General features: G+C 37.0%; 5 protein-coding genes across 7 annotated transcripts; 3 read left to right on the forward strand and 2 right to left on the reverse strand.

The window, feature by feature from the left end:
- The first annotated feature begins 1,605 nt into the window (after window positions 1-1,605).
- On the forward strand, window positions 1,606-10,768 carry LOC104725669 (cleavage and polyadenylation specificity factor subunit 1). 2 transcript variants are annotated; one of them, XM_010444367.3, is made up of 26 exons: window positions 1,606-2,104; window positions 2,196-2,342; window positions 2,683-2,836; window positions 2,948-3,083; window positions 3,185-3,330; window positions 3,642-3,737; window positions 3,884-3,936; window positions 4,114-4,245; window positions 4,352-4,403; window positions 4,498-4,617; window positions 4,707-4,838; window positions 5,150-5,278; window positions 5,503-5,580; window positions 5,947-6,087; window positions 6,175-6,269; window positions 6,484-6,680; window positions 6,789-7,555; window positions 7,640-7,720; window positions 7,832-7,897; window positions 8,019-8,096; window positions 8,504-8,734; window positions 8,931-9,062; window positions 9,158-9,334; window positions 9,474-9,659; window positions 9,860-10,218; window positions 10,386-10,768. In XM_010444367.3, the coding sequence occupies exons 1-26, from the start codon at window positions 1,770-1,772 to the stop codon at window positions 10,498-10,500; spliced, it is 4,335 nt and encodes a 1,444-aa protein (XP_010442669.2). In that variant the 5' UTR covers window positions 1,606-1,769; the 3' UTR covers window positions 10,501-10,768. The 2 variants fall into 2 exon arrangements, 1 of the variants encoding a protein (XP_010442669.2); XR_015572960.1 differs by having other exon boundaries at window positions 1,635-2,104; window positions 8,509-8,734.
- Window positions 10,769-15,383: 4,615 nt separating this feature from the next.
- Window positions 15,384-17,261, forward strand: LOC104725670 (protein PSK SIMULATOR 1). The gene is made up of 2 exons (XM_010444368.3): window positions 15,384-15,954; window positions 16,063-17,261. The coding sequence occupies exons 1-2, from the start codon at window positions 15,485-15,487 to the stop codon at window positions 17,030-17,032; spliced, it is 1,440 nt and encodes a 479-aa protein (XP_010442670.1). The 5' UTR covers window positions 15,384-15,484; the 3' UTR covers window positions 17,033-17,261.
- A 1,894-nt stretch (window positions 17,262-19,155) lies between these two features.
- On the forward strand, window positions 19,156-20,657 carry LOC104725672 (uncharacterized). The gene is made up of 2 exons (XM_010444371.3): window positions 19,156-20,286; window positions 20,378-20,657. The coding sequence occupies exons 1-2, from the start codon at window positions 19,348-19,350 to the stop codon at window positions 20,483-20,485; spliced, it is 1,047 nt and encodes a 348-aa protein (XP_010442673.2). The 5' UTR covers window positions 19,156-19,347; the 3' UTR covers window positions 20,486-20,657.
- On the reverse strand, window positions 20,619-22,765 carry LOC104728803 (putative aminotransferase ACS12). The gene is made up of 4 exons (XM_010447732.3): window positions 22,250-22,765; window positions 22,021-22,155; window positions 21,715-21,875; window positions 20,619-21,601 (listed from the first exon to the last, which is right to left on the reverse strand). The coding sequence occupies exons 1-4, from the start codon at window positions 22,589-22,591 to the stop codon at window positions 20,752-20,754; spliced, it is 1,488 nt and encodes a 495-aa protein (XP_010446034.2). The 5' UTR covers window positions 22,592-22,765; the 3' UTR covers window positions 20,619-20,751.
- Window positions 22,766-22,856: 91 nt separating this feature from the next.
- Window positions 22,857-24,685, reverse strand: LOC104725673 (cysteine and histidine-rich domain-containing protein RAR1). Of its 2 annotated transcripts, none has more exons than XM_087476114.1 (5): window positions 24,470-24,685; window positions 23,776-23,858; window positions 23,527-23,681; window positions 23,204-23,439; window positions 22,857-23,116 (listed from the first exon to the last, which is right to left on the reverse strand). In XM_087476114.1, exons 1-5 carry the CDS (start codon window positions 24,575-24,577, stop codon window positions 23,015-23,017), a joined length of 684 nt encoding a protein of 227 aa, XP_087332240.1. In that variant the 5' UTR covers window positions 24,578-24,685; the 3' UTR covers window positions 22,857-23,014. The 2 variants fall into 2 exon arrangements, with proteins under 2 accessions (XP_087332240.1, XP_087332241.1); XM_087476115.1 differs by having other exon boundaries at window positions 23,960-24,681.
- Between the last annotated feature and the right edge of the window lie 1,903 nt (window positions 24,686-26,588).

Here is a 26,588-nt window from a genome sequence, read left to right on the forward strand (position 1 = left end):
TTATTAAAAATAATCATATTGTATACTTAGATATAAAATCTTACTTTTTAAAATTCTGATTAGTTTACAATTTTTTAAAAACTAATTAGCAATTTTGGTCCATAATTAATTAGAGAGAGAAAATAATATTTTTTTGGATATTAATAATTATTTAAAATATTTTACAAGTCTAATATTAAAATTATTTTCTTACCTGTACTGAAAAATATAAATAATGTGACTGGTGTTTATAGCCTTCTTCTTTTTTCTTTTTTCCTTTTTATGCTTTGTTGTCATTGTGATTTAGTTGTATTTGACAAGAAACAAAGAGGTTATGTCTATCTAGATACATTTTTATTGTTTTCTAATAAACATAATGTAATCTATGTGTATATAGTTTTGTTTTCTGTTTTTTTTCCTCATCAATATATAGTTTGTTCCATTATTTTGTTTCATAAATAAAAATAGTTATTTTGGCCTTTAAAGTTTATATAGCCTTCCTTATACACTAGTAGTGGCAGACACAGGGAAAATTTTACCCAGGTCAATAATTCTATTTTTACACAGTTAAATATTTAAGATAGGAAAAACAGATTATTGGTGTAGAATGAGGGTATTGAACAAGGGTTTGGGGGTGTGAGAACATTGAAGAAAACCAACTAAGCTACTGAAACTTCAATATTTTACATGCAAAACAATGTATTTTAACATTTTACCCAGGTCAGTTGACCCCCTAGCTTCTACTTGGATCCAGTAGTAAGTATTGGGGTGGTGGATGGCTTCGTCTAATTTTGTCGTTTGGCTGAAACGATGAGTGACTTAAATAAACCTCTCTAACGACTAATGCCGAAGTCAACATGTATGTTGAACACGTCAAATCGATCGACGAAAAACCTAAGATGTGGTTTAGGTGACATTATCAGTTCATTTCCTAAACCTTATTTGGGTTTTGGAGGATTAACCAAAGGTATACAATTCGTTTAGAAGACCTACCTTAAAAATCATGCTTTAAAGAAAGTTTATTTATGTCTTAAAAAATTAATTTAAGTCATATTTTAAATTAGTTTCCAAAAATTATACTTAAAATAAATCGAAAAAGTTAGTATTACATAATTTTTTTTTCTTGAAAAAGGTACATAAATATTATTACAAGAAAATTATTTTCGTACAACACATATATTGGCCATTTTTAATGATAAGAAAATAAGTACTGTTGCATATTTTATTTTAAATACTAATGCGGACTAATAAAAAACTATTATACAAAATTTTCAATGTAAGAAAACAAAAATAAAAATCAAACAAAATCACTAGTGTGGTGGACTATATTAAAATTAGCACAAACAAAGATCAACACCAACCAATTTATTTTCATAAGTAATAAAATTTTAAATTTAACACAATGAATAAAAACACAATACAATAAAGATTTTTTTTTTTGGTCAACCATTGGGCCACAACAGGCCGGCCCATTAGCTTAATCCCTATATTCGTAGGGAGCGGGACTCGATCCCGGGTGTGATGGTGCCTTGTGGGACTTACCTTTGGCCACTGCACTAAGATCACTTCACACAATAAAGATTAAAAACACAATAAAAAGCTAAAATATAAAACACAATAAAATTTAAACTGTTTCCCAATTTCTTTAAAAAAATATATACTAAAATTAAAACCCGTGGGTTTAAGGACTAATTTTTATTCTTCATAAATCGAAAAACCTAAATTGCTCAATCTTTCTCTCTAGTTCAATTTCAATTCTCATCTGTGAATCCCAGATTCCGGTAGAGAGGATGAGTTTCGCGGCCTACAAGATGATGCATTGGCCGACCGGCGTTGAGAACTGTGCTTCCGGCTATATCACCCACTCTCTCTCCGATTCAACGCTACAGATTCCGATTGTTTCCGGCGATGATGATCTTGAAGCCGAGTGGTCTAATCCTAAGCGAGGTATCCGTCCATTGCCCAACGTCGTTATAACCGCCGCAAATATACTCGAGGTGTACGTGGTTAGGGCTCAAGAGGAAGGAAATACTCAGGAGCTGAGGAATCCCAAGCTTGTTGCTAAGCGTGGTGGAGTTATGGATGGTCTCTCTGGTGTTTATCTCGAGCTTGTGTGCCATTATAGGTATGTCTTTTTTTGACAAATTCAACCTTTAAGTTACTTCAATCTGGGACTTTGATTTCGAAGTGACGATGCGGTTTGTATTGGATTGTAGGTTGCACGGTAACGTTGAGTCAATTGCGGTTCTACCTATGGGGGGTGGGAGTTCTTCCAAAGGGAGAGATTCGATTGTAGTGACGTTTCGTGACGCCAAAATCTCCGTTCTTGAGTTTGATGATTCAATTCACAGCCTTAGAATGACGTGAGTGTGTTCTTCTTTTGTTATTTTTGGTCGGACTAGGAATATGAATTTCAGCTCTGTCTCCTCTCAAATTGCATCTGTTTGCTTGATTGCATCCGGACTGTTTCTTTTTGACCTATATACTAGATATTCTGTGTCCAACTGTTTTGGATAATTCTCAAATTTTGGTCTTGTACTGAAGCATTCTTATTGTTTCTAGCTATGCAAGTTATGTAGGCTCCTATACTGAAGCATTCTTATTGTCTTTGTCTGATTGTTTCTTCTAGTTATCCAAGTTATGTAGCATTGCCTCCCATACTTGACTTTAACAAATACTAATGAATCTGTGGTTCCTTTTCAGTTCGATGCATTGTTTTGAGGGTCCAGATTGGCTTCATCTTAAAAGAGGTAGAGTGTCTTTTCCAAGAGGCCCCTTGGTAAAAGTAGATCCCCAAGGCAGGTGTGGCGGCGTTCTTGTTTATTGTTTGCAGATGATCATACTCAAGGCTTCCCAGGTTTATTTTTTTGGCATCCTTGATCAGCTTCAGTTTAATTTTTCACTTCATCTGCTACAAGTTTCCAACCTTCTATCTCTTCTTTTACTAGCTTTATGCTTTGTGTTTCAGGTTGGCTCTGAACTAGTTGGAGATGATGATGCGTTCAGTTCTGGAGGGACAGTCTCTGCTCGAGTTGAATCATCTTACATAATCAACTTGCGTGATCTGGAAATGAAACACGTCAAAGATTTTGTTTTTCTACATGGTAGGTTTAGCAAGCAAGGTTTTCCCAGTATGTATTATGTGACAAAAAAAATGGTGTTTCCTCTTATAATTATGTGTTTTTGCATCTTGTTTTTTGTTCAGGTTATATTGAGCCTGTAATTGTCATCCTTCAGGAAGAAGAGCATACTTGGGCTGGGCGAGTTTCATGGAAGCACCATACTTGCATGCTTTCTGCCCTTAGTATCAATACAACATTAAAACAACACCCAGTCATCTGGTCAGCTATTGTATGTTCTTAGCTTCCTCTTTCTACCTCAAAAATAATTTTCTTCCCAAGAATTCAAATATAAGCTGAGAGCAGAAATGAAAGTCATATTAAAGGTTATCGTATATTCAATGTTGTTACATGACTAGGCTTTGCAATCAGCTGTCTTTTCTTCTCTGTTCTTTGTTTATAATGCTCAAAGGGTTGGCTAATCTTTCGTTAGGAAATAACAAGCTATTTTATGCATACTGGAAAGATGATCCTTCTGAAAAAGCCCTTCGGCAGACTTTAGTCCCTGATCATGCTTATTCCTATTCTTTTGGTATTTTCCAGAATTTGCCCCATGATGCCTACAAACTACTTGCAGTACCATCTCCGATTGGAGGTGTTCTTGTGTTGTGCGCAAATACAATCCATTATCATAGTCAGGTATGTCTATATTACTTAGCTTTTGGTTGTTTATTGTTTGAAATTCAACAAATTCCAGCAACTCCACCACGTTTGATATTTCTTTTATTGAAGATAAAGTTCTACATTACTTACACATCTGAGATACCATTTTTTTTTTTTTGTAGTCAGCCTCTTGTGCTCTGGCACTGAACAATTATGCCTCCTTAGCTGATAGCAGGTACATATTTATCGCACACTCTCCACTCTTCAAAACATGTTTTTCTTATGGATATAATCTTGGTACCTCAATCTTAGTTTAGAATTCAATAGCTTAGAATCAACTTTTAACAATTGTAAAGATCTGTTTATACTGTTAACCATATTTTTTTCTCTTTGTGTGTCTGATTTCTTTCAGTCAAGAACTGCCTACATCGAATTTCAGTGTGGAACTCGATGCTGCCCATGGAACCTGGATTTCAAACGATGTGGCCCTATTGTCAACAAAATCAGGGGAATTGTTACTGCTGACTCTTATATATGATGGGCGGTAATATTTTGATCTTCTTTAAATAACTCTGCTGACGCTTGTAAATCTTGCTGCAACTTATTTTGTTTATAATTTGTGAAACTGACTACTACTTTATTTCTTGAAGTGCTGTACAGAGACTTGATCTTTCCAAATCAAAAGCCTCTGTGCTTGCTTCGGTTAGTCAATATGTTCTTTTAGCATATTTGTGCTTCAGTTTGGGATTCAGTTCGATTAGAGATTCCCTACGATAATATACGAAATTTCTTGCAGGACATTACTAGTGTTGGAAATTCCCTTTTCTTTTTAGGTAGCCGGTTGGGAGACAGTTTACTGGTGCAATTTTCCTGTAGATCTGGGCCTGCAGCATCATTACCTGGGTTGAGAGATGAGGTGATAGTTCAATCTTTCGTAGGCTCGTCAAAGTAACTTCTTTTTTCTAATGTTCAATCAGAACCTGAAAATTTCCTTAATTTATGCAGGATGAAGACATTGAAGGTGAGGGTCATCAAGCAAAACGCTTGCGGATATCTTCTGATACTTTTCAAGATACAATTGGAAATGAGGAGCTATCACTGTTTGGTTCAACTCCAAATACCTCCGATTCAGCACAGGTAGCAAGTTCTGCCTTAGTTAGAATTTTGTAGAATTTTCTATTGAGGTTCATATTCTTCTCTATCATTAGATGGCACTACTATATGAATTGGGGTTCTTTTGCAGAATTCTCCAAATATATATCTGTGTGTGATTTCAGTAGCAAACATTCAATCTAAAAATCTCATGTTGAACGGAATATGACTTCGGTAGTTTAATTACTCAAGAAAGAGTTTTCCTTTGTGCAGCATGTATTATATCAATAAGAGTTAGATACCCTATGTTCTTCTATCCATGTAGTTTCTCATCTTTTCTTTTCCAATAAATGCAGAAATCGTTTTCATTTGCAGTGAGAGATTCACTAGTTAATGTTGGTCCAGTGAAAGATTTTGCTTATGGCTTAAGGATTAATGCTGATGCAAATGCCACTGGGGTTTCCAAACAGAGCAACTATGAATTGGTGAGCCGGTTGTTTAGAAGTTCTTATATTATACTAGCCTTGGAAATGTTTTATTTTAAAGTATAACTTGCTTAGGTTTGTAATTTAGTGATATCGATTTTTGAAGTATTCTTTTACTTAACAATGAAATCTATTATTCCACAACTTTTAGTGTTTACATGCTTGCCTCGTGTTTCTCTAAGAACTGTAAACGCCAAACTAAATATCTGTGTTTTGGCATTTAGGTGTGCTGCTCTGGTCATGGGAAGAATGGTGCTTTATGTGTTCTTCGGCAGTCAATTAGACCGGAAATGATTACTGAGGTATGCCTATATCTCAAATTGTTTCTGGTATATGCGAAGAATGGGAATTTTCCATTTGTGAATCTTTTAGTTTAAAAACCCTTACTCCCGTTACTGTGGCATAGACCATTTCATGTAAATAGCATTAGTTTGTAGTGAGCTCTGAAGGGAAGGCATTATTAGGACAGTCTCGTGGGGTTATATTTTTCACAAGTAGTGATATAGAAAAGAAAAGTGGAAATTATTTTGTGAAAAGTACAAGTTAGAACTTAGGGGGACCTCACTGTAGAAAAATGGGGATGTATCCGATCTTACTTAGTAATGCTCTGTATGTGACCTAGTCTCTTCAATCCTAAGCACTCTGTTCCGCATGTTGTTGTGGGGTAGGTTGAACTTCCAGGCTGCAAAGGAATATGGACAGTTTATCACAAGAGCTCCCGTGGTCACAATGTCGATTCTTCTAAAATTGCTGCTGATGAAGATGAATATCATGCCTATTTGATTATAAGTTTGGAGGCTCGCACGATGGTATATTTTGCTTCTGTACTGTGGTCGTATTTCATTAGATCCGTCTATTATCCATAGAAATAATACCTTCAATGTTTGGCTTTTCAGGTACTTGAAACTGCTGACCTTCTCACAGAAGTCACTGAGAGTGTTGACTATTATGTTCAGGGAAGAACAATTGCTGCTGGAAATCTATTCGGAAGGTAATTAGCTGCCTTATTATGTTTTTTGCTGCATCTTTTGCGATATGTTTGTTAGAGAAGCATTTTTTTTCCTTTACAATTATCTATTTTTATTATTATTCCCGATGTCTAGTAAGCTCTATCCATGGCTTTTCAGTCATTGAGTTGTTTTTACTTTATGCAGCTGTAAGAGATACTAAATAGTGTAATATTAATTTCCATCTTTCTTTTTCAGACGTCGAGTAATCCAGGTGTTTGAGCATGGTGCCCGTATCCTGGATGGTTCTTTTATGAATCAAGAATTAAGCTTTGGAGCTCCCAATTCAGAATCAAATTCCGGTTCTGAAAGTTCCACTGTGTCATCTGTTTCAATCGCTGACCCATATGTTTTACTTAGAATGACAGATGACAGTATTCGTCTGCTTGTTGGAGGTATGTTATCGAAAGATGAATATCGTATTGCAATTGATGATCGTGTATTAACTTGAGTATCTTGAAACATTTTACTCAAGCAGTCTATTATGAAACTTTAAATTACAGATCCTTCGACTTGCACAGTTTCCATAAGTAGTCCATCTGTACTTGAAGGCTCTAAACGGAAGATATCAGCCTGTACTTTGTACCATGATAAAGGACCAGAACCATGGCTAAGGAAAGCTAGCACTGATGCATGGCTTTCGTCAGGCGTTGGAGAGGTTGATAGTGCTGATGGTGGACTTCAAGATCAGGGTGACATATACTGTGTTCTCTGTTACGAAAGTGGTGCCCTTGAGATATTTGATGTGCCTAGTTTTAATTGTGTGTTCTCTGTTGATAAATTTGCGTCTGGAAGACGCCACCTCTGTGATATGCCTATTCATGAGTTAGAGTATGAACTTAACAAAAGCTCCGAGAAGAATGCTTCGTCAAGGAATGAGGAGATAAAGGATACAAAGGTCGTTGAGTTAGCTATGCAAAGATGGTCTGGGCATCATACACGCCCATTTCTCTTTGCAGTATTGGCTGATGGCACAATTCTTTGTTACCATGCGTACCTATTTGAGGGTGTTGATAGTATCAAAGCAGAGAATAGTTTATCTTCGGAAAATCCTGCTGCTTTAAATTCCTCTGATAGTTCTAAGCTTAGGAATCTGAAATTTCTACGCATCCCCTTGGACACGTCTACAAGAGAGGAGACTTCAGATGGAGTTGCATCCAAAAGAATTACCATGTTCAAGAATATTAGTGGTCACCAGGGTTTATTTCTTTCCGGCTCAAGGCCAGGGTGGTGTATGTTGTTCCGAGAGCGACTTCGGTTTCATTCACAGGTATGCTACCTATCATTTTAATCTGTTAATTTTTTTTTGGTTTTTCTGAATCAAGTTCCTCATTTCATGCTATAAATTTTTCAGCTGTGCGATGGATCTATTGCGGCCTTTACTGTTCTTCACAATGTGAATTGCAATCACGGGTTCATATATGTCACATCACAGGTTTAATAATGTGTCTACACCACATTTCTATTGTTACTTTTCTATTCTTATTATTGTGGCATCTAGACTATCAATTCCTTTGATAAGATAATTCATATTCACTTGTATCAGGGAGTTTTGAAGATTTGCCAATTACCCTCAGTGTCAATCTACGATAATTATTGGCCAGTGCAGAAGGTAATTCTAGTTTTTTAAAATCATCTTTGCATACTGTTGTTGCATGTTGATTAGATGGAAAATAATAAGTGTATAAGGACTGATCGATCACATTGATTGCCTGATGTTCTTTCTTGTTTAGATTCCTCTGAAGGCCACGCCTCACCAAGTTACCTACTACGCGGAGAAGAACTTGTACCCGCTGATAGTATCATATCCGGTGAGCGTGTTAGCATGATAATATATTCTAAATTGTTTTACCCGATCCGATTCTCTTTGGTTTCCTTCAATGAATTTGTAACTCTTTTGTGGTTGAGATGGCTGTTCCAGCTCCCCGTTTTCCTTTTTAAGCTATCTTGATTTTTTCTTTATTCATATTTTGAAATTTACCCTTTGCAAATTAAATAACTGGATGCCTCTCTGAATTTCTTTCGTGAATATCAAAGAAATTGGTTGACTTTCTTGGCTGCAATAATATTAGTAGATCATACTTTTCTTTTTGTTGAGGAAAAAGCAAGTTGTGTGCCAAATTATGTATTGCCCGTCTAATTATTTGACCAACATTGTTTGATATTAATTTTTTATCTTATTAACAAAAGCAATGTCATTTCTCTCTCCTTTTTGAAGGTCAGCAAGCCATTAAATCAAGTTCTTTCTTCACTAGTTGATCAAGAAGCTGGTCAGCAGATTGACAACCACAATCTCAGCTCAGATGATCTCCAACGGACATACACTGTAGAGGAATTTGAAATCCGAATTTTGGAACCAGAAAGATCTGGTGGCCCCTGGGAAACTAAAGCCACTATCCCAATGCAGAGCTCAGAACATGCACTGACTGTTCGAGTTGTCACACTTCTTGTGAGTTAGCTACTAACCCGCCTAATGTCATATAATTATTCTCTGCCTCCATGAAGAATGTTGAGCTTCTCTATCTTTATGACATGATAATCAAAAGAATATTGCTGTGATCAGATCTAGGGATCAAATCTATCAAATCTCTTTGTTTTAATTGTAATAACTGAGCCACATTAACCTACTCCATGCGGTGTTTCAGAATGCAAGCACAGGGGAGAATGAAACACTTCTTGCTGTTGGAACTGCCTATGTCCAAGGGGAGGATGTTGCTGCAAGGGGACGTGTGCTTCTTTTCTCTTTTGGGAAAAATGGCGATAATTCCCAAAACGTGGTATGTTATGTTGGGCCTACAATCTGGTGAATCTTTTTATTTGCTTTCATTTTCATCTTGGATGTTGGATTTATTGTGAAGCCACTTTTCTGTAGGTTACCGAAGTCTACTCAAAGGAGCTAAAAGGTGCTATATCAGCTGTAGCCTCCATTCAGGGTCATCTTCTAATATCATCTGGTCCTAAAATCAACTTGCACAAATGGAATGGCACCGACTTAAATAGTGTTGCCTTCTATGATGCTCCGCCGCTCTACGTAGTCAGCATGAATGTTGTACGTTTTACTTCCTTGGCCAGTTGGCCTAGTGCTGTGTTGCCTTTTTGAGCTTACTTCATTTAACTGACCTGACTTGGCTCTGAGGATCAGTCTTCTTCTGCGTGATCTGACTTTGGTAATTTTCTTTTACTTGCAGGTAAAGAATTTCATCCTTCTTGGTGATGTTCACCAAAGCATATACTTTCTTAGCTGGAAGGAACAAGGGTCCCAACTTACCTTACTAGCCAAAGATTTTGGATTCCTCGATTGTTTTGCTACAGAGTTCTTGATTGATGGAAGTACGCTTAGCCTGGCTGTCTCCGATGAACAAAAGAATGTACAGGTTAGCATCTCTCTCTCTTATCGCCTTTAGTGTGTATGTGATGGTATCAGGCCAACAGCTATTCGATATTCCACCTGATATCAAGGTTCTCTCTTATCGCCTCTAGTGTGTACATGATGAGTTTAGGCCTTACTTATGTACGTGATTGATATTGTGAAGTAACCCGACTCGTAAATTGACTTTGTACTGATCCCCTACAGATATTCTATTTTGCACCAAAGATGGCCGAGAGCTGGAAGGGTCAGAAACTTCTTTCAAGGGCGGAATTTCACGTTGGTGCCCATGTGACAAAGTTCCTACGTCTGCAGATGGTTTCTTCTGGCGCGGATAAAACAAATCGCTATGCTTCGTTATTTGGTACTCTAGACGGCAGTTTTGGTTGCATTGCTCCACTCGATGAGATCACATTCCGGAGGTTACAGTCTCTCCAGAAAAAGCTCGTGGATGCTGTTCCTCATGTTGCGGGTCTAAACCCACGCTCTTTCCGTCAGTTCCGCTCAAGTGGGAAGGCTCGACGATCTGGGCCTGACAACATAATCGACTGCGAGTTACTATGCCAGTATGTTTTCTTCGCATTCTATATGTTCAACCAGTAGTAATAGCCGTACGACAAATGGACCTCAAAGTAGAGAGAGAGAGAGAGAGAGCACATAGGATAATACTCGAAAACCACACAATAGAACAATCATAGACGCATATTCTTATGGTATTGAAATTTTTTTGCAGTTACGAGACTCTTCCACTGGAGGAACAGCTTCAACTTGCTCAACAGGTTGGGACAAACCGATCTCTGATTCTAGACAATTTAGTTGAGCTCTCTGTCGGAACCAGCTTCTTGTGAAAGATGAAAGCAAAAGGCAGATCGTAATACGTTGTTCATCCATGGACCGACAAAGAAAGAGCAATGGCAGAGTTGCTTATGTTGTACAAATGCTGTAACTGTAACACAATCATAAACTGTGATGTTTTGTGACATTTAGACTATGTTCAGATTCTCTCCACTTTAAAATGTTTGTTTCATGTTTGCTTTGAATACTCAGTTTACGTGAGATCTGGACAGTTAATTATGGTACTCTTGTTTAATTTTGAGTATTTTATAATTTTTCAAATGGATTTTTTTTTTTTTTTTGAACAAGAAAGGAATTTGAATGGTAATTTAACTTGCGATTTGGGATAGTGAAAATGAAATTAACTATAAAATGTTGTACAAATCAAAAGGGCAGGCTTGATAAGGGAGTGATAATTGTGTCCATCACACAAAGAGCATACACGTGCACACATACTCACCACTCCACACTCAAAATGGTACTTAAAGAAAAAAAAAAAGTAATCTAGAAAAGTTTTAGTTAAAAAAATAAAAACGAAACACAATCATAGTAACATGTTGTCTCTTTCCACCACCAATCTTGTTTTCACTTTGGAATGTCTACCAAAGTAACGTCATTTTACTTGCACAAACCTTTTTTGTTCCTTTTTACTACTCCCTTTTCTCTTCCAAGAATCTCTCTATTCGGTTGTTGAAATTTGATTTGGAGAAATTATGGATCAATCCTAAAAAAACCTACTCCACCGCCACAGGTGGGAATATTGTAAACTCGGCACGTTTCAAAATACTCCACACCCCAATATTGGATAGTGATATCAAAATGCCAAACAGTTGTTTATATAACATCTTTTGCCAACCTATCCCTTAGTTGGTAGTTTGATATCTATATCTTTGTTTTGCATTAGAATTTAGAATTGTATATTTTTATTTTCATCTCATCAAAGTTGATCGTTTCTTCATAGGATATCGAAATAAACAACAAAAAATTACATAAAAATATGCAAAACTAGTAAAAGTTAAGGAATAAGATATAATTGGAGTCAGAAGGAGAATGTTGGTGATATGGTTAGCAGCGTGACTGCGTATGTGTACTGTTGCAAGTCAGCGATTTCTCCTTTTGCCTCCTTTCTCTTACATACATTTTATGATTGGATTTGAATCCATCTTTCTAACTTCTTCTTTTCTTTTCTTTTTCTGACGTTATTTTACTTCTTATTCTCTCATTCTTTATTGTATTTCTATCTGCTACAAGAAACACGACTACTAAATCAATAAGAAAGAATTATTGTTGTGTTAATGCGTAAATATATTTTAAAAATAAGAAATATAGCATATTAGGTTAAACATATAAGATCCATATATATATATATATATAAGAATCCATTTAATATGGCGTTGAACCATAAACAATTTTCAACTAAAGGAATTAATGTAATTTGGTTGAATATAAAAATATTTGACTAAAGAAATCCATTGTATTTGTGTGTTTCACCATTTGCGTTGACTTAGTAATTATTGGCAAATCTAAAGTAGTGCTAATTTTTTTTAGAGTCCGCACTCCGACTCCGTTTGACTTTGCATCCCAAATTCATCCATTAGAAATTTAAAATCATCTCAAAATCCCATGATTTATATTAGCTTTTTCTATTCTAATAATTTTTGTTTGAAGAATTGTTGAGATTGCCACACAAAAAAGATTATTATGATATATTTCTTAACTAGTTCCGTTTGACGTTCCATATAGATATATATATATATATATATATATATATATATATTTTCGAGCCATATCTCGCAGAATTGTGTCTGGCTTTTCTAGCCTTCTCATGCTATAATCACAAAGTAAACACTAAATATAGAGATCACGAAGACCTTCCCATTCTATTCTGTGAATAAGCGTATATATATTATTTTGAGTTAATGCATATGATTGAACAAATATAATTCATTACTTTATTAGTTTCTATTAGAAAAATAGTGTTACTAACATATCAAATGTTACTTACATTTTTCAATTTATTCAAATTTTATGCATGTGAAGACTAGAAAGTGAACGTGTGTACGTATAGAGTAGAGCGATATCCAATGCCACAAAATAATTCTAACTATATTTTGTCAAATGGTTGTGTAGAGTAATTAATGGACTCATTTTAATGCGAAATCTATGTTTATCTATATGGTCCATAATATCGTATGTAAGATTTGCGGCGTGTGAAGACTGTTTTGGATGAAACACGTTTTAAGTAAGACATCAAATTGTTCTTTCTTTCTTCTTGTAAAATTACACTTATATAGTATAATATATAATGGCAGACAAAATTACTTGAGATGATCAAAGAATGGTTAAGGCTTTTACTAAAATCGTGAATCGGGTCAAAAGCAAACAAAAATGCCACCGTTTAGGGATGTGCGTCCTCAAATCTCATAACCCAATCTCTCTCACGAAGCTTCCTTCTCATTCAACTCTGCAATTTCAAAGTATGAAAGTATTCAGTTGACCATTTATGTACATTTGCAAGATTGATTAAGCAAGTGGGATGTCTAAAGATATGCATGTTTATAATAAATACACAGTTTAATGTAAAATGTAGTTTGTGTATTGGGGGCCTTCATGCTAATTTGACGGGATGTCTCTTTCTCCAATCACTACAAATCCCGGTGCATCAGCAGGATTAATACAATTTTATTTCATTTTTGTTATTAATATTAGAAACAACCCCCAAAACAAAAAGTTCGACTAGTTTGTAAAGTTTTATTTTTTTTGCTCTAGATTTTCCTTTATTTTCTAATATTTGCATGAAAGTTTCATTACCGACAAAATATTATTGATTCACGAGTGGATCCGTTCCATTAGTGTAACTTGCTTGTAGTGTAAATTACAAGACTGATGAATTGAAACTATGAAATTGTCTTTATGGTTCTTAATTTAGATCATGATGCATGCATTCTGATTTGAAAGATATATAGAATGGATTCATGAAGAGACATAAATGTTGATTGAGACAATTATTAAAGTATGAACATGCATGCATCTATATATAGTTTGTCCGCAAACACATGTTTTTATTACGATGTTTATAGGCAAATTTTTAGATAAAATCTTCACACAACGTGTGAAAATTTATTGTAAATGTTGGGATATAAACAATGTCCACATCTGAAAATTAGAAAATAAGTTTATAATATATAAGCGAAGACCAACTCCAATTAGTACGAGGATTTTTAGGAAGGAGGTCAATAAAAAATTCGAGCAGGCTTTGCCACCTGAGTCCAAAGCGGACAATATCATACTAATAAGGGAGTTGACTTGGGCTTGGAAAGCCCAACAATTGGTAGCAGAGTCTAGGTCAAAAAGTGGACCTAAGGGAGTGGGTGTGGCTCAGGAATAAAAAGGGGTACCAGAGCCTAGGTACCTGGGTTTCGCTGAAGGGGAGACCAAAGTATCGTGGTACATAGTTTGAGGGGAGGTTTGTTAGGATACAAACAATGTCCCACATCTGAAGATTAGAAAATAAGTTTCTAATATATAAGCCAAGACCAACTCCAATTAGTATGAGACCTTTTGAGAATGAGCCCAATAAGAAATCTGTGCGGGGTTTGCCACTTGGACCTAAAGCGAACAATATCATACTAACAATCAATGGAGTTGACTTGGGCTTGTACAGTAAGTTTCATTTTCATTGTAAGGGCCCTCTTTTTTAACATATAGTAAACAAAATTTCTATAATAGATTTTGAGTTTAGAATTATAATATTCTTGTAATAAGAGTAATATATATCATCTAGTCAATGGTAAGGCAACCAATTGTAGTTTGTCTGTCGAAGCTGAAATCAACATTACAGAGAAGAAAAGATGAAAATGGACATAGAAAACACATCTAGTAAATTATCGTAACAAAAACAAATTAAAAGAGAAACTCAACAACAAGTTCCAAAAATTTAGTTTTAGTATTTTCTAGTATATTAGCTTCGATATATGATCTTACCAAAATTATCAATGTAAGTTCTTGGAAACAAAATGATTGGTTTCTTTCATTCAAAATATACATAAAATCCAAAATGAACAAAAAGAAACAAAAATAAAAAATAAAAGTATATAGAAAGAAAAAAATAACAACATGAATAGTTTTGGATTTTATAAAAAAAAAATATATATAAAAAACATGAGAGAGAGAAAGGAATGGAAGCATGGGATTGTGCCTCTTCAATTAACGACAATACTTGTCTTCCTCACAAATGGTTGCCTTACCATTGGTTGGCATTCGCATGCATCCTTCAATCTTATTCTAATTATTATTGTCGTTAATATAGTATTTTAAGTTAAACTATCTCATTATGATTATGGTCATGCCTTTGTTACGCCTTTATTTGCTCCTCATGTGCCGTATTGCTCTACCTCATTTTCGAACTCCAACTCCTTAACTCATACTCTTGATACATTGGTGTAATTGTCAAGCATTTTCTAGGACTATATATGATCACAAATTTGATGTTTTCTTTTCACGTCAAAATAGTTTCTAGAATATTGCTTTTTGAAGAATTTATACATAGCAATGTTACTATTTGTCTTCTACCTTTTGGAAATTTTTTTGACCAAATAAGATTTACAAACACCTCTGTAGAAAGAAACAAATATGGTATAAAAATATTGGTCAGACTTACAAACAAGAAAATGTATGTGCTGAAGAGGACTCTAGTTGACATACACATCTTCTATTACATTCCTCCCAATCATTTAAATAATGTAAGCGAATAACAAAACGCATTATTTCCATAAATAATATATTCTTGATACCAAAAAATTTTAAAAATCTAAAGTGTAATGATGGATTGAACACCCCACGAGCCATTCACACTTTCAACTTTATTATAGGCCCCCTAGAAGAAAGAAACTATAGATTATAATCTCTCATTATCTCACACTATCTTCATTTTACTACTTCTTCTTCAAATCAATCATTCCTATTGCTTAATTGCTTTGCTCCTAAAACCACCACAAGATGGCTCTCGAAACTTTCCTAATAAAACTCAAAAACGCTATTTCATCCAAACCCTCTTCTCGGACTCGACCCCTTCGATCATCTCCTTTGATCAATACCACCACCACCACTTCCTCCGTCGGAGTTTTATCGTTCGAGGTGGCACGTGTCATGACCAAAATCCTTCACCTCACTCATTCTCTGACCGACGCTAATCTCCTCAGTCTCCGAGACCACTCTCTCTCCTTAGAAGGTCTCACCAAAATCGTCACCGGAGATGAAATATTCCACCTCAGCCTCGTTTGTGCTGAGCTCGCAGATAGTCTCGCCCACGCAGCTAACTCTGTTTCAAGGCTGAGCCACCGTTGCACTACCCCTAGCCTCCGCTCATTCCACCGCTTATTCCATGAGTTCGCTGACATAGGTCGTGATCCTCATGGCTGGGTCATGAGCTCTAAAGACACAGAAGCTAAGAACAAGAAAATCGAAAGGTAAACCAAATCTATTTGCACTTAAACATACAAAAACAGAGCCAAAAAAACAGAGTAAAAACAGAGAGATTGATTGAGATTATTTCTTTGTTTTGTTAATGGAAACAGATACGTGAGTGTGACGACTGCTTTGTATAGAGAGATGGAAGAGATGACGATATTAGAGAACTCTCTGAGAAAACAAAGTTTACAGATTGGGATCGAATTCACAGAAGAAGAAGACGACTACGAGAACAAGAAAGATGTAATGAAAGTGATAGATCTACAGAACAAGATTGAGAGACAGAAACAACATGTCAAGTATCTGAAAGATCGATCTCTCTGGAACAAAAGCTTCGACACCGTCGTGTTGATTCTCGCAAGATCGGTATTCACAGCACTCGCTCGACTCAAATCCGTCTTCTCCTCCGCCGCAGCCACTAGCTACATGGGTGGGACGGTCGTGTCTTCTCTCCCTCGTTCTCTCTCTTCTTCTTCTTCCTCTATGAATCTTGTTCACCCGAGCCCAAACGACGAGGAGAGAGACAAAACGGCGTCGTCCTCTGCGTTTCTTGAAGAGAGCTCAAGACTTTTGAAACCACCGGAGACAACTCTCGGTGGAGCTGGTGTAGCGCTTCACTACGCGAATCTTATAGTCGTGATGGAGAAGATGATAAAGCAACCTCAGCTTGTAGGTCTTGACGCGAGAGACGATCTGTATTCAATGTTGCCGGCTAGCGTGAGATCGTCGCTAAGGTCGAGGCTAAAAGGAGTTGGTTTCACGGCGACGGACGGTGGTTTAGCGACGGAGTGGAAGGCGGCATTAGGTCGGATCTTACGGTGGTTGTTACCGTTGGCGCAGAATATGATTAGGTGGCAGAGTGAGAGAAGCTTCGAGCAGCAACACATGGCGACATCAGCAAATAGCCAGAACAGAGTGATGTTAGTTCAGACGCTTGTGTTTGCAGATAAAGTTAAGACAGAAGCAGCCATAACAGAGCTTCTTGTTGGGTTGAACTACATCTGGAGATTCCAAAGAGAGATGACTGCTAAAGCTCTGTTCAATCTACAGTCTCCTCTTACTCATAATCACAGCTAATTTTACTGTAAAGTTTTGTCCTTTTTTGTTTTGTTCTTGTTTTGGTGGGTTGGTTTTTATTATTTTTTCCTGGGGTTTAGTTTGATAATACAAGTTATGAAAATGATAAAAAGTGATTTGGGTGGGGTTAATTTTCTTGACTCGAGAGAGAAAGATATATAAGAAAGGTGATGTGATGAGTGTAAAACAATGTATATATTGGAATGAATTTGAGTGATTGTTTTGCTAAGTCTTAGATATAAAATGAAAACATGTCCAGTAGAGGTTAGGAAATGGTATTTGGATTAAACCGGTTCTTAAAATGAAATTTGGTGGGTAAATTATTTACATATACATTATTTAAAGGTTTTTTCTTTTAACCAAGGTTATATCCTAGTTGTTTGTATTAGTCTCTAGATTCAAACTCAAAAGTGTGTTTGTATGAATAGAGATGATAAGAACAAAATGCATTATTCAGTTTAATCAAACCACATGTTTTTAACTATCATAATTATATTTTAAATTTACCAATAACTTTCAATAAAATGGAAATTTTTATTCTATTTATTTTCTGTTTCAATTTTTTTTTTTTTTTGGTCGATTCAAGTTGGGAAACCTTAGGTTTTTTAAAAATATAGTAAATTTCATAAGCAAAAATCGTCCCTATATAGAAGAGCCCCTAAGTGGGACTATTTAGTAGTTTATACTTTATACTTATGGATTCCGCAGGGAAAGTTGTATGCTTTACTCCGTTGGTTGGGAGGAGCCGAAATTAAGAAAACAAATATAAAACTTTTAGAAAAAGTTCAATATGAATATTGATGAAATGAATCTAGAGAATAGAATTAGATGTCGAATATATTAAGTGCACCTAATATACTTTAAGTTTTTGTTTTGACTTTTACATTATTAAAGTACTAATCAATAGTTAGATGGTCCAGCTCATGCTAGAGATCAAGAGTCAACTAAGTTTTGTGTTTTCATAATACTTTGATGGATTAGTTTTAGGGAAATTGAGCTGCACAGCCATAAATTTTGTTTCTAATATATAGTTAAGTGAAATTTGGTTTTCAAATCAGGTTATAAATATACTTACTACATTTGTTCCTTACTCTAGATCCGCCACTATTTCCAGCTACCGGTGTGGCGGTGATTCCCTCAATCCCAACCCATGTTTTATCGACGGGCTATAATAAGAGTCATAAGACCCACTGCGTGTCTTCAGACATGCATTAGCCGACTCTTAGAGCAGTTATCTTGATTAGCAAGTCAACGCTTGCTTCTGTATTAGGTCTACCGGCTTCACTTCTATTATTACCACTCCGTTTATCATCATCCCAGCTTTGTTCAGCACTTTATGTGGATCAGATCCGTTCTACATCAAATACACGTACCAATATACCATCGTTCAGTTCCGTTGTTTCCTTTATAAAGAAGATTTGAAGGGAAGAAGAGTAATCTGGTAGAGGATGTGCATCCAGTTGGCATTCCTTGGACCAGGAACATTTCAAGATCATACCAAATTTGTATCGCTTGTACCAAAAACTGTTATTTGAGCATCATTAGCATAATTTAAGTACTTGGTGCACCTAGAATTTCATAGACACATAATGGTTGACAAACTTCGAAAAAGCGCGGGCTGACTCGGAGACCTGGGACCTAAATGAAGAGGTAAACACAGAAATTATTATGAACATTGATCTAAGGTCGAAAACAGACACCAGATAATGTTATTAACCATGTACCTATAGAATTTCAGAGACACAAGAATGTTGACAAATCAAAAACATTTGCAACAGCAAAGTAATACACAGATAAAGAGAAAAGAGCAATAAAGCTTTAATGGCCTTACCCGTAGACAGTGGCCTTAATGGGTTGGTGTATGAAAGAAACACTTATATAAATTGATTGATTTATGATTGAACTAAAAAGAAAAATAAGAAGCTATTGTTCCCAAATGAGAAATCAAAATTGAGTTTGGGCTTAAGACCATTATGTTCATACTCTATATCAAAAACTCCAAATGTTGACATGATCAGCCTCATCGGAAACAAAATTATGAAGATAAGATTAATGGATTAGATTGTGGGTTTAAGTGGAACAGACAATGATGACATAAAATAAAAAGAGTTTATAAAGTCAGCATGAAGTGGATCTGCTAGTTTGGTGCCACGGCACCAAAATGGTTTAGGTGAATCTTCATGACAAAAAATAGTTGGCCTTAAACACGCACACTTTGAACTAAAGTGGTTTTAGTTATTAACACAACATCTCGTTGACTAATCAAATTCTAAAAGCTATAAATATAGAAGACCATGTAAATAAGAGACGAACAAATGTCTGAAATGGAACACAAAGAAACAGAGCCACCTCGAAAACAATTGAGACAGCCTCCTTCTGTTCCTTTCATATGGGAAGAGAGGCCTGGCCACCCCAAGAAGAATTGGCAACCTTCGTTAGCCACCTTCGTGCCTTCTCCTCCTCCCCTTCCCCCACCTGTCCCAGTCCCGGTTAAGCTGGTCACATCGGTTCCTTTCCGTTGGGAAGAAACGCCTGGAAAACCTCTCCCTGATTCCTCAAATGACCCACCTCAGCTTCCACATCCACCATCAGAAACCACTACGACAACTCCATTACCGCCTCCAGTTCCTGTTCCGGTTAAGCTGGTTACTTCAGTTCCGTTCGATTGGGAAGAAACGCCTGGACAACCATACCCTTGTTTTGCAACTTTTGTTGATTTCAATCCATCTGAGCCGTTGGATCAACCGCTGCCACCTCCTCCCATGTACGGTGAGGTTGAAACCAGCAGTGATATTTTTGATGACGCAAGCAGTGATTCCTTCAGCTCTGTGCCGTCTCTATTAGCAACAAACCGCTCGGTTTCGATATCCGGTACTGTGGTGGCAATGGATGATGTTGATGACAATCTGAATAGAGAGACTACCTCATTGCCATCGTCGCCAACTTATGAATCTGATGACAGTACGAGCAGTTACATGACTGGAGCTTCCAGTCTTGTGGGAGCTTCGTTCTTGGAAAAGCTTTTTCCACGTCTTCTTCCATCAGAAAAGGTCAAAGCTGCTGATTCTGAGGACGTTAAGGTTTCTACTCGTCCGTTGCATGAAGAAGTTAAGCCTACTACAGAATCCGACAACATGAATATTGGTTTTCCTGTGAGGACGCCACAGACACTTGGGGAGCTAATAATGATGAGCCGAAGGAGAAGCTATATGAGAAGAGCTGTTGAAATGAGAAAGCAGAAGAATCTTTACACGGTAAAACTTTTCTCATAGTCTCTTCCAAAGCCATCACGAAAAAAATATTACGATTCTAAATTGTTGACACTTGCCTGGATAAAACTAGCAGGAATTTACAAAGAGTGGAGCTGATAGCTGTTGCCTCTTTGTGCCGGGCATCAAAATGATAGAAGGACTTGAGTGGAAAAAATACCAACCGAGGTTGAAGCTCATTTAGAAGAAAACTCTTTACAAAGGTCCTCACAATTTGCATCCCCAAACATTTCAGAAGTTGTTTTCTTTTTTTTTTTCATAGACAAGAAACTTGTAAATGCAGTATAGTAAATTCGAGGCGATTGAATGCCGTACTCTTTTGTGGTGTAGAACACGCAACTCATATCATTTATCTCTTTCTTATCTTCTAAAATCTTTAACAAACTTTCCAAAACAATATCTATCGATAAAAAAAACAATACCGCACTAACCAAAAAATCAAATTTTACCTCAAGATCTAATTGATTCAGCAAGCTGTCTGATCCTGTCCATAATCACTGGGATATCTTCATCAGCTAAAGCGGTAAAACAACACCTAAACCAACCCGGTTCTATACAAAAACAGGCTGTTCCTGGAGTAGCATTAATTTTAGCAACAGTTAATAGCTTCTCAAATAACTCAAGTTCTCCTTTCTCACTGTAGGATGTCAGTAAACTGCTCATGTCAACCCAACAATACAACCCGCCACCACTCTCAGCACAAGGAATCCCTAATTGCTTCAAACCTTCAACGAATCTAACATGCTTATCCCGGATCCTTTGCCTGTGCGCTGTCATGTATTCCTCAATAAATCTTACATCCGATAGCAGAGAGATAAGTATCCTTTGGACTGGAACTGACACTGATGAAAATCTCATCAGCTTCTTCGCTGCACTTACCACGTCTTCATGAAAGGAATAGATGACTCCAGCTCTAAAACCAGGAATTGACAAGTCTTTTGATAAGGCATAGATGATATGAACCCTACTCTTATCAACGTCACCAGAGTCAGCGATCTCTGCCATGCTAACAAACTCTTTTTCCCCGTAAACAGAACCAGCAAAGATTTCATCATAAATAACATGAATATTTTTCTCTTGAGCAAATTTCAAAATATCATGAAGCGTCTCCCTCGATAGTATATTTCCAACAGGATTTGATGGGTTTGAAAATAGGATGCCAGAAACCTTGCTTCCTCGCTTTCTAGCCTGATTAAAAGCTTGTTCCAGTGCGGAAACCGTTACTGTAAAATTGTCAGAGCTACGGCAGTGTACTGGTATAAGCTCAACTCCTGTCCGAAATTTAATATCCCTCTCGAAGCTGCAAAAATTCAATCCCCTTAGTGTATCACATAGAAAGAGAAGACTGGTTGAATGATGAATCAAACACTTCCATCAGATAATAAAAAGCTAAGAAGTGAATGCTAAACTTACCCTGGATAATATGGCGTCGGAATCAGAAAAGCATTTCCATGATCAGCCAAGCAAAAGGCCAACACTTCGATAGCAGGAGTCCCACCAGCTGTTATAACCATCTTAGAAGGGTCAAATGACACCTTACCTCCCATTATCCGTGACATGAAATCAGCAAAAGCCTAAAAAACATGAGAAAATAGAAGAGGCAGTGAGATTCAATTCAGTGTTGTGACAATGGACACACCATCAAGCAAATTCCAAAGAACTAATACAGTTCTGTAGTCAAAGCAAAGAGCACTACAAAATGGTTATATCTACACTTACCACTCTGAGTTCCAGCAATCCTTCAAAAGGTTTATACATAGCGATACTACTAATATCGAATTCACCATCACCAGATTGCATTATCGACTCCATCAAATTCTCAGACATCCATCTCTGAAGCAAGTCAAAGCACAGCTACAAAAACTCACACACACAAAAAAAAAGCAATCTCCATGAATAAGTTTCTTTAAACAATCACAAAAGATCAAAAGAGAATCACAACACTCACCGTACTCTCAGCCAATCCAAGCTGAATAATCCCATCTGTATTCGTAATCCGATCGTACGGATCCGTTTTGACTCTCTCCAATCCAATATAGTAAGGCGAATCGGGAGGTTTCGCCACAGGAACAGCACGAGAGGAGACTCTAACTCGTCCGATTGAGTTTCCGCGGGAGAAGAGATTAGACCGTGACGACGTTCTCGGTAACTCCGTCGGGTCTGAGGGAGGAGGACGGCGTCCTTTCAGGTAAAGCTGGAGAAAGTAAAAGAGACAACAAGGGATGAGAGAGCCGACGAAGAGACCGCCACGGCCTTGGATTACGCCACGTAGAGGTACTATCAGCCTCATCGGAAACTACTCCGCCTGAGTTGCCTCCGGCGTTGAAGAGATTCGAACCGTTCGTTGAGAGTAACGAAGTGGAGAGAGAGAGAGACAAAAATGTGTGGCAAAGTGTTGAATAAATACAAAAGTTTTGAGATAGATTGGCAAATTACTTTTGAATATTAGGAATTTGTCTCTACGTTTGTAAAGTTAACTAAACAGCCCTTTTAATATTGGTGAAATTATTGAAAGATCCCAAGAGTTTTGAAAATAACAATCAAACCCCTGATAATGATCCAAAACTTCGTCCGAACTTGACCTTTATGGAAGCATTCAGAACACAGTACATCAGCATTTAATCACTACATATATCTGTCAATTGAAAGGTTCTTATATCAAAACTAAAAGGTGATAAACTTTTGTATTGAAAATCTTAGGAAAAAAATAATATCAGACGGCCTGAGAGGGGTTGCTGCTGTGCCAACCTTTAGCGCAAGGCGGTATTTCCATGAACTCGTCAAACTCATTCACGTGAACATCGCAGCATTTCCACTGCACAAAGAAAACATTGATGTAATTAAACACAAACTCAATAAGGGTCATAAGAAGCTGACTGAGAAAAGATAGGGTGTTACGCACCCCTTTCACTCTGTCGTGGAAGACAGGAGGACCTGGATGATAGCTACATGCAGTCTCGTGATTGTCTCTCTCTTTGAACGTTTTGCCACATCCTTTGTTGTTGCATACTTGCGGTTGATTAATGTCTATAACAACTTTTTTAATTGGAGGTGCTATGGATTCAATCTTTTCTTCTTCTTCTTCTGCTTGTACTGGTGTGTTCAGGGTCTGCTTGGTCTGTTCTTTGGGTTGGGAGGCTGTGTGAGTGATAAAGGATACAATGTAAGATAGAGAGTTCCTGTAACGAGAATTTTAGACCAGAGAGAGAGAGTAAAGATACCAACCATGGTCTGAGCAGAAGAAGCCTTGCAGGCATCTGGAGCAAGAGTTTTTTGATGCAGCATTGGCAACTGGAGATGAAGTAGGAACCGTGATAGGATGTTTTGGAGCCGGTTTGGCCAGGACTGGTTTCTCAGTTGTGTGCTTACCTGTTTTACATCTTCATTACAAAAAAGTATTAGTGTTGTTTGCATTACATGAAAGAGATAGCGTAGCTTATAATAAGATGATCAAAAAGGCAATACAATTAGTACCCAGGAATTTCCAAGAACAAACTGAAATCATGACTTCTTTGCTTGCAGCAGCTCCACTCTTTCATTCCGTCATGAAAAAACGGCTGCGAGTTTTGAACATTCATCATAGCTTTAATTTCTCTGATTGTGAAACAAAAAGCTCATAATCATAAACAGTAATTTGAAGAGTATATATTTGACTTACTCCCTGCTTGAACAAAAACCGGTAGTTGGTGAAAAGAAGATCCCCAGCCACACCGGAAAAAAAGAACATGAATTACAAATAAAAAAGCTCGAGAAGGCCAAAAAGTTGTAGACGCAGCAAGCATAGGTCGGTTAAGCTACCAAACAAAGCCAAAAGGTCTATTCCTTGTACATAGACACAATCATAGTTTTGTTTCCTTTGTATCAAGTTGTTCTAACGAGGCTCACTTAGGGTTCACTAAATTTAAGCAGTGAGTTTTTTAAATTTGAAAATTAGAGAATCAAAAAAGCAGTTCTCAAGGCTTCCACTTAATTACACCTATATGAATCTACAGCTAACCAAAACCTAATCTAACACTTCATCTTCTTCTCAAATTCACACATGATAAAAATAAATCCACAGAGCTCCGATTAAAACCCAAAAGTGATCCGAATTGAACTAATCAATGAAAAGGGGTTTAAGGAGAAAACTCAGGGGAAAGAGTTGTTGGAAAAGAAAGAGAAGACGTACAGAAGCATGGAATTGACAAGAACCTTCGGGATTATCGTCATCGGTGAACATGGCGTTGCAGCCAATACGTTGGCACTGAAGCTTCTTCGTTCCCGATCTTACTTCCATTCTCTCAGTGGACCAGATTCGTGAGATAGTTTTTTTTTGGGAGTAGAATATAAAATCAACGGAGCTAAGAATATATATATATATATATATCTCGCGAGAATTACAAAGTTTATAATTTAATCTAAATTATATAAAGTTTGTAATTAATCTAAAATTCCTTACCAAAAAAAAAAAAAAAATCTAAATTAATTTAAATTTTTATCTATGAAAAAGTAATAATTGACCCATTTAGAAAATACTAAAAACCCTAAATATTTTAATTTCAAAATATTAAAACCCCTAAACATTTAAGCAAATCAAAGGGGAACCGGTACAAAATTCTATAGATAATTTCAATACTAGTCTCACTTAAATTTGGAAACCAGAACAGTAGTACGAAAAGCGATGAAGTATATTAGTGACCCGAACAGAACCGGTTAGAATTTTTTTTTACTCTCGATTAGTGACCCGAACCTAACCGGTTTCGAAGAATTTAGAATCTCTCTAATGAATCCACCACCAACTCTGTGACGTGAGGCTACAACACTCTCCGATTGTTTCTGGCGACGATCTTGAGGCTGAGTGGCCTGCTCTCCGAATCAGAAGCTTTCTATGAAGTTTATTATCAAGTTTATTAAGTCTTTTAAAGTGTTTTATCATCAAGTTTGAAGTAGTCAAGTCGTAGGAATGTGGCTTCCGAACATGTAGGAGTAATTGAATAAATTGCAGGTTTTTTAGGAAGTAGTGCTGAGTTATAGTTCTACTATAAATCCTTTTCCTATAACTCTTTAATTTTAATACAAGAAGCCTTTCAGTTTTTTTCTCTTAGAATTTCGACTTACAAAGATTACAAGTGGTATCAGAGCTTGTTACTAATCTGAGAGAAACGATGGGTGGCAAAGACGTGATGATCGTACCAAAGCTCGATGGCGACTACGAGCATTGGGCGATGCTGATGGAGAACTTTCTCCGGTCAAAGGAGTGGTGGGATCTGATAGAAACCGGGATTCCAAGTCAGGAGAGGGGAACCGTTCTGTCACGTGCACAAAGAAACGAGTTGCAAGAGAAGATTGCGGAGAAGACAGTAACATATCACAAAGTGAAGAATTATCTCTTTGCCTCAATTGACAAGAAGATTCTGAAAACGATTCTCAAGAAGAACACAACTAAGGAGTTATGGGAATCGATAAAGAAGAAACATCAATGGAATGAGAGGGTGCAAAGTGCACAACTACAGAGGCTGAGAAGAAACTTTGAGGTCCTTGAGATGAGGTATGGTGAGACGATAGAGGAGTATTTCGCACGAGTGATGGAGGTTGCCAATGATATGCACAATCTTGGAGAAGACATGCCCGATCCGAAAATCGTTGAGAAGATTCTCAGAACTCTTGCTGAGAAGTTCACATACATAGTATGTGCAATTGAAGAGTCTAAAGACATCAAGAGCTTGACGGTAGATGGTCTACAGAGTTCCTTGATGGTTCATGAGCAAAACATGATCAAACATGATGGAGAGGAGAAAGTTCTGAAGATTGGAGATCAATGGAAACCGATCAGAGGTAGAGGCAGAGGAGGATACCTAGCCAGAGGAAGAGGCATAGGAGGTTATCTAGGGAGAGGCCGTGGTAAAAAACATGTGGAGTGTTTCAAGTGTCATAAAATGGGACATTACAAGTCTGAATGTCCAGATTGGGACAAGGAAGCAAATTATGTCGAGATGGAAGAAGACTTGCTTCTGATGGCACGCATTGAGGAGGTAAAAACCGAAAAGGAGCAGGTTTGGTTCCTAGATTCAGGCTGTAGCAATCACATGTGTGGTTCAAAGGAATGGCTTATTGAGCTTGACAATACCTTTCAAAGAAATGTGAAGCTGGGAGATGACAGGAGAATGTCTGTAGACGGAAGAGGAAAGCTTCGACTTGATATCAATGGAAGGATCCAAGTAATCTCAGATGTCTACTATGTACTCGGACTGAAGAACAATCTCTTTAGCGTGGGACAGCTGCAGGAGAAAGGACTAAGAGTCATCATT

This window comes from Camelina sativa, chromosome 11 (genome assembly GCF_030686135.1).
Source record: "Camelina sativa cultivar CO46 ecotype springtype chromosome 11, ASM3068613v1".
NCBI classification, from domain to species: Eukaryota; Viridiplantae; Streptophyta; class Magnoliopsida; order Brassicales; family Brassicaceae; genus Camelina; species Camelina sativa.

What these genes read in the sequence shown, in the direction of transcription:
- LOC104725670 (XM_010444368.3), top strand. Translation starts at nt 15,485, where the DNA reads ATGGCTCTCGAAACTTTCCTAATAAAACTCAAAAACGCTATTTCATCC. An exon ending in AAGAACAAGAAAATCGAAAG is followed by an intron (nt 15,955 to 16,062) that starts GTAAACCAAATC and finishes TAATGGAAACAG; the next exon opens with ATACGTGAGTGTGACGACTG.
- LOC104725672 (XM_010444371.3), top strand. Translation starts at nt 19,348, where the DNA reads ATGTCTGAAATGGAACACAAAGAAACAGAGCCACCTCGAAAACAATTG. An exon ending in AGCAGAAGAATCTTTACACG is followed by an intron (nt 20,287 to 20,377) that starts GTAAAACTTTTC and finishes TAAAACTAGCAG; the next exon opens with GAATTTACAAAGAGTGGAGC.
- LOC104728803 (XM_010447732.3), bottom strand. Translation starts at nt 22,591, where the DNA reads ATGAGGCTGATAGTACCTCTACGTGGCGTAATCCAAGGCCGTGGCGGT. An exon ending in TTGGATTGGCTGAGAGTACG is followed by an intron (nt 22,156 to 22,249) that starts GTGAGTGTTGTG and finishes GAGTTTTTGTAG; the next exon opens with CTGTGCTTTGACTTGCTTCA. An exon ending in GATTGCTGGAACTCAGAGTG is followed by an intron (nt 21,876 to 22,020) that starts GTAAGTGTAGAT and finishes CATGTTTTTTAG; the next exon opens with GCTTTTGCTGATTTCATGTC.
- LOC104725669 (XM_010444367.3), top strand. Translation starts at nt 1,770, where the DNA reads ATGAGTTTCGCGGCCTACAAGATGATGCATTGGCCGACCGGCGTTGAG. An exon ending in ATTCACAGCCTTAGAATGAC is followed by an intron (nt 2,343 to 2,682) that starts GTGAGTGTGTTC and finishes GTTCCTTTTCAG; the next exon opens with TTCGATGCATTGTTTTGAGG. An exon ending in ATACCTCCGATTCAGCACAG is followed by an intron (nt 4,839 to 5,149) that starts GTAGCAAGTTCT and finishes CAATAAATGCAG; the next exon opens with AAATCGTTTTCATTTGCAGT.
- LOC104725673 (XM_087476114.1), bottom strand. Translation starts at nt 24,577, where the DNA reads ATGGAAGTAAGATCGGGAACGAAGAAGCTTCAGTGCCAACGTATTGGC. An exon ending in CTTCTTCTGCTCAGACCATG is followed by an intron (nt 23,440 to 23,526) that starts GTTGGTATCTTT and finishes TCACTCACACAG; the next exon opens with CCTCCCAACCCAAAGAACAG. An exon ending in TCCACGACAGAGTGAAAGGG is followed by an intron (nt 23,117 to 23,203) that starts GTGCGTAACACC and finishes TTCTTTGTGCAG; the next exon opens with TGGAAATGCTGCGATGTTCA.